At 43.6% G+C, this 6,000-nt stretch overlaps 1 protein-coding gene across 1 annotated transcript in view; it reads right to left on the reverse strand.

Moving 5' to 3' along the window:
• Positions 1-5,296, reverse strand: part of SEMA3C (semaphorin 3C) — a 122,430-nt gene extending 117,134 nt beyond the window's left edge. The window contains exons 1-2 of the mRNA XM_061366376.1: positions 4,865-5,296; positions 1,663-1,803 (exon numbers count right to left, since the gene is read on the reverse strand). Of these exons, the coding sequence (XP_061222360.1) occupies positions 1,663-1,765 (103 nt within the window). The 5' untranslated portion in view covers positions 1,766-1,803; positions 4,865-5,296. The remainder of the gene's footprint in view (positions 1-1,662; positions 1,804-4,864) is intronic.
• Positions 5,297-6,000: the final 704 nt, after the last annotated feature.

The following is a 6,000-nucleotide window of genomic DNA, read 5'->3' on the forward strand; positions in this document are numbered from 1 at the left end:
GTCATAGCCCCTTTTAAAGGACGGAGGGACAACCTCCTCTCACAAAGAAAATGAAAGTTTCCATTCACACAGCCAGTATTTTCTCTAAATCCCTAGGTTTGTGTTTTTTTGCCCTATGGGTAGTTCTGTGTTTCAGACTTGCAGGATACCTGTGGTGAGCCAAGGAATGAAACACAAATCTCTTCAGACCAGGTTAAAGCCATTTACCCTTCATTGTGATTCTTTCCCATTCACAAGGCTGGATACCACAAAACCTGGCTACTTCCTTCTTCATGCTCATACCAGAGCTCAGAGGAATCCTAGCTTACTTTCATGGCCACCATAGACATGAAGTGGAAATACGAATCAGCCTGTCCTGTGTAACTGAAACCCACAGGTGTAACACATAACCACAGCCAAACTTGATTGTGTGTCAAGTCGTGCTGAATCAGTACCATCTACATTAAGTCAGCATTATTTAACCAAGGAAAAGAAATTCCCACCTACTTCTTCATTTGGCAGTCCCTCCTTGGAATGCAGTATCTACTGTTGCTTTTGCTGGAACCATGCCATTTTTTACCTATCAAGTACTGCACTCACATGTTTAGGGCTCTATACAATACACAGTATTTTGTAATGTGTTCAGCCTGATGGTTGGTGTTTGTGGAAGGTCTAATTTGGAAGCTGTCTTTCATGATCTGACTTGAGAGTACAGTTTTGATCACTGTGGCAAACAGCAGTTTGAGATACTTATTAGCTATGATTATTTTAAAAGTGATTCTTTAAAGACTCTTTAGAGCACAGAGAATACCCCCATGGCAGTTGCAGTGCATGCCTGCAAGAGTGAACCACAAAACCACACACCCTAATGCAGACAGTACTGGCGCAGCGAGTAGCCCTTATGCCTCAAAGCCAGTCACAGAAAAGGCAGAGGGCTGAACAAAGCCAACAACCCTACAGTTAGTGACAGAAAAATTCTGTTCAGATATAACAGAAACTGTAAGCTGAAGAACACATGCTTAAGTGGTGGCTAAAATCTGCATCTAAGATTGGGATTAATACTAGGAGAATAAGCTACCTTACTATTAAAAGTAATACTGGGGTAAAGACAGCAACAAGGTACCGCTCATCACATCAGAAGTAAAAGCATCTTTCTGTTAACAATAATAATCTTGATTGCTTGTTTATAATATGCAGGCATCAGTGATTGCACTATGCAGTGCAAATCTAACACACTGTACGAAGAGCACAAAGAAGGCTATTTTGTCAAAGGGCCCTGTGCCTTGCTGACCGTCTTGGTAAGCCTTCAGGAAGCCTGATTTTCCGGGTACAACATGTCTCAGTTGGGCACTGAATGAAAGCAACTCAAGTCATTACATTTCCATTACATGCCATGTGCTATCATCTTTCCCAAACAAAATTAAGTATGAAAAATAAAAGCTTTAGTTGTTATTAATCCATAATAACTATCAAAATAAAGAGAATGTATTGTTAATTATGTATGGTAACAATGAACTTCAGGTAAAAATCAAATGTAGGCTGAGGGGTACCTCAGCAACACAAACCACAAATAATTGTGGCCGCAGATCAAAAAGCCAATTTCTACTCTGTTATTGAATTTAAGGGGAAAAAGAAAATGTTCAACCATAACATTTGCTTAAGAATGTTTATCTTCTTTCTTACCATTGAATGTTAAGAATACCCTTGCTTGAGGCTGGGAAGATCCTTTTACACTGCTAAAGTAAATAAATATCCCAATCAACACGTGCAGTGCAAGAGATGCCATTTCTTCAGATTTGCAACTTAATATCCAAGAAACGAAACCTGAAAGACAGAGATATTGCATTACTGTTACACCGCTGCAGGGAGCAAAAACACCACTACAGGAAGACCTGTGTTGGAAAGCTCTTCCAGCCAAAGCCATAATACATGACAGTGTGAAGGAGGTACACCACTTCTGTTTTGCCTTTGTGCAGTTAAGAACAGTTTTCCCCAGCAGTCTGCTGTGCTGGTACCTCTCTGCCTGTTAGTATGAACCAACAGAGCCTGAGTTTTGGCTAAGGCAGACTACCTCATTAGATTCAGTTTATTTAAAATAAGGACAATTCCACCTGTTGGAAAGATAATTATACTAAATGTCAAGGCAAAGCAAAGCAAGGACAGGAGATAAAGTTTCATTAATAAAAAGCTGGCTGATATTTTTAGTTGTCTCTCCTTACATCATATTTGATCTCCCTTGTGTTGGGGGGAGGGAGCAGGTTTGGGTTGTTGTTTCTTTGTTTTGCCCCCTTTTTTATTTTTCCTTTTAATATTTGAAATCAAAGGTGCTTGGAAATGAGCTCTAAGTTTTATTAAGTTCTCTAATAGCCCTCTAGGTCTTCTTTTAAGATGAAATCCTGACCATGTACATCACTAATTTCAAAGCCATTGAGACCAAAAGTATTTCAACATGCTTGAAAGCATTAGTCAACATTTGCTATTTGGACCAGCTCCTTTTGAGGTACTTACCTGCTGTCATAGACTTTTGCGGAGCATTAAGAACACCCAGTGTTGGGCAGTGCATTGCACTTAATGCTTCTGTGACTCCTCCTGCACATCTGCTGAATCTACATTAATTTTATATGGTTTAGTTACTGAGAAAACTGAGCTCTTCAGAAAACCAGAAAACATTCCTAAACAAATCTGTATCTTTTCTTAGCTCAGGAAGAGCTTTTGCTCATGGGAGTCAGTGGCACTTCGTTATCAATTCAAATGGACCAGACCCATAAAACCCAGCAGTTATTAGATGCTGAATATTGCAGATTTATAATGCTCCTAAATGGCATCTCTCAAAAAACTGAATTCCAAACTCCATTCACTCGTGATAACAACTTTGTTCTGCAGCTCAGATGCAAAATGCATTTTATTAACACATTTGGGCCCATTTTAATTCCCTGCTATATGTACGTTTTCTTTTTAGCATCAACAGCCTTTCTCCTAGGGCTTACTGGTTAATCAGGTGATATATATTCAATTCTATGGTAACTGGAAACACTTTGAAGGATACAGCTGGAAGATAGCACTAAGGGCTATACATTTATATCATTAAGAGTTTTGTGCCCATGCAATCCTCTTACACTTCTTTACCTTGGTTCTGCTTTAGCACTACAGTCCCTCCAGTGGAAGCCAGTATTTCTACATGCTTGGTCATTTAGCCCCTCCGAGATTCCCACCTGTCCTAAAAGAGCTGGCTGTAACCACCACAGCATGGCAGGAATGAGCTGTCAGGCAGGGATGACTTTAGGACACCAATTTGGGCCAGATCCACACTACTGCCTTAGCAGTAAAAGCCCAGGATCTCATTACTACCTCTGTCATTCCCTATCCACTCACTGTAAATCATTTGCAAGGTTTCCTTCTGCATGAGAACTTTATAGTAAGTTGGAGGGGGGATGGAGCAAACACACAGCTCTGTAGCCCACACTCTCAACTCCCCATTATTTGTTCTGGAGTACCAAGAAATGCAGAGCAAGTAATGCTACAAGTCTGCTAATTGACAAAAACACCAGTGTCAGGAATTTGCCAGCTACAAAGCTGGTCTACAGGAGAAACATGTCCATAGTGGCCCCATTCCAAATTACCTCTAAGGGTCTGTTAACTAATAAAACGATAGTTGCAGCATTTTCACCAAGAATAATTTTTAAACAGGCTGCCTGAACTCCAGTATTAATGCTGATTTCTGGGCTTTAAATTTAAAACCTTGTGACTAGCCCATGGGATACCCTTTAACTTACCCCTCTTCTAGGAGAGAAAGGCCATTAAATCCAGATAAAATTTCTCTGTCAGGCCAAAACAAATAGCCAATCATACAGAACATGTGACTTAACAGATGCAATGGGGTTAGTACTTTACAGTAGCAGCACTATGTTTTCTTTGCAATAGAGATAAAAAGTCAAAGAGGAACAAGTGTGTGGCTTTCCTCTCTTCCTTTAAATAATATTGGAGGAAATAATAATAGTAAAAAAAACCCTTTCAATGCTCTTTCCCTCCCACTCTCATGCCTCCTGCCAATTCTACTGCAATCAGTTGCAGGAGTGAAATATTGCTACATTTCATTGCTCAAATTGCAGATCTTCACCGTTAACACAGAACTGACAGGCAAATGTAAGATTCGATTTCTGAGCTGCATGGTTCCTACCCAGCTGTTAGACACATAAATGAAAAATGCATATAGTGCCAAAAAGGTACCTCAGGGTGTCTGACATGTGAGTTACCTAATGGAAATAGGTTTAATTTCAGAGATTTACATAGTTGGTAACTGAACATAAACTCACTGCAGGTTTGACTCTTGGTTTGGGCTTATATCCCAGTTCTGAATTTATCTCAGTAAGTCATGATACTATATTCAGCATGTCCCGTGCACATATCTGGGCTGACAACCCACAGACCTTAAAACCTTCCACGTACTTTTAAAGTATCTTTCAGGACAGACAAAAAAGCAGTGTCTAATTACATTTCTGATCTAATACCCTATTCTAACTGTAAACAAACTGGCAAACCACTACTAAAGTGAAGTGGTGAAGTTTTCCTGCCACAGAGGGCACTTGCAGCATGCTGTATTGCTTTTGGAAAGTACTATACAGCTCTGCTGTGAAGTGCTGTGCAGGTGTCATCCGCTACAGTAAGAGTCCTACCCGTAAAATCTGTGAGGAAAATCACTTAGGGGAAAAAAAAAAAAAACAAAAAACAAAGGAAGAAAGAAGGGAAAAAAAACCCACCAACAAACAGACACTATGTTAATCCAGAAAATACTGCTTTAACTATCTGTGAACAGCAGGAAAATTAAACCATCAAAGACATTTCACATCTATCACAGCAAAGAAAGAGAACTTTCAATTATGCTTACCCAGCAATTGGAGGAACCAGTGATACAGATTTCTATCTGGTCTCTATCAGTTTACAGACTCCAGTGCTGCTACCAGAACACTTTAATTCCAAACCTGGCTCATTGTGTGCGTGTGGGGGAAATAAAAGAAAAAGAAAATAAAGTCTCTCCTCCTGGTGTTTGCAAAGGTACTCCCGGCTCCTCTGTAGAACAATCCCTGTAGCCGCACTCCTAACGCACCAGGAGCGCTTCTCCCCGGCCCTCAGTTGAGCACCTAAGAGTGAATGGGAAGCGGCCGGGCGGTGACGGTAACCGCTCTGGTTTCCAGTTACAGGCGCTGCCCTGCCCTCGCAACGCTACCGAGGCGCGGCTCCGCGGCCTCCGGTGCATCATTAGCGGAGCAGAGCGGGGCTGGAGCTCATAAATAACGGCGAGGCCACACCCCGCCCAGCGCGGTGGCGGCGGCTGCACGGAACGGGCAGCGTGGGGCGGCAGCTCTGCTCGCCCAGCTCGGCGACGGCTCCATTCAGCACAGCACAGCGCACTGCACATACCGTGCCCCGCGATTCGCTGCGCGGGGTAGGGGGGCACAATGCAGTCAATAGCTCTTTAAGGAGCACACAGCGCAACACCACCCGTCCCCCCTCGTCTTGGGCCCGAAGGGGGTTCAGCGCCAGGTAGCGTCCGACTCGCATCCACTTCCCACTCCGCGCAGTTTGCGCGTCAGCGGGACTCGCTGGAGACGGGAGGGAAACTCGCCAGGAAAGTTTCTACCCCTCTATGCGGGCAGTCCCGCGGCTCCCTGCGCGCCCCGACGGCAGTGCCGGGGTCGAAGCCGAGTCCGGGGGCATGCGGAGGCGCCGGGGTTGGGGAGAGAAGCGAATCGCGGGGAGCGGCGAGGGCGGAGGGTTCCGGAGAGCTTTCGGGGGAGGCCGGTAGGTGTCACTGTGAAGAGAGGGAAAGAGTCAGGGCTGTAGTGAGGAGAAATCCAGGTCGCGTCCAGCACCGGCCAGAGGGGATCCCCCCTTCTGAATTATTTCCTCGATTTGATGCTCTGCAGGAAATTGAGCGAAGAAGAGGAAGAAGAGAGTATTCGAGCAGTAGTTAGGTTTGTAGCTTAGTGTCCCGTTTGTTCCAGGAGTTTTACCACCATGTTT

Source organism: Neopsephotus bourkii, unplaced genomic scaffold (assembly GCF_033783945.1).
Source record: "Neopsephotus bourkii isolate Nb327-2 ecotype Australia unplaced genomic scaffold, CSIRO-AGI_Nbou_v1 NB_1328, whole genome shotgun sequence".
NCBI lineage: Eukaryota > Metazoa > Chordata > Aves > Psittaciformes > Psittacidae > Neopsephotus > Neopsephotus bourkii.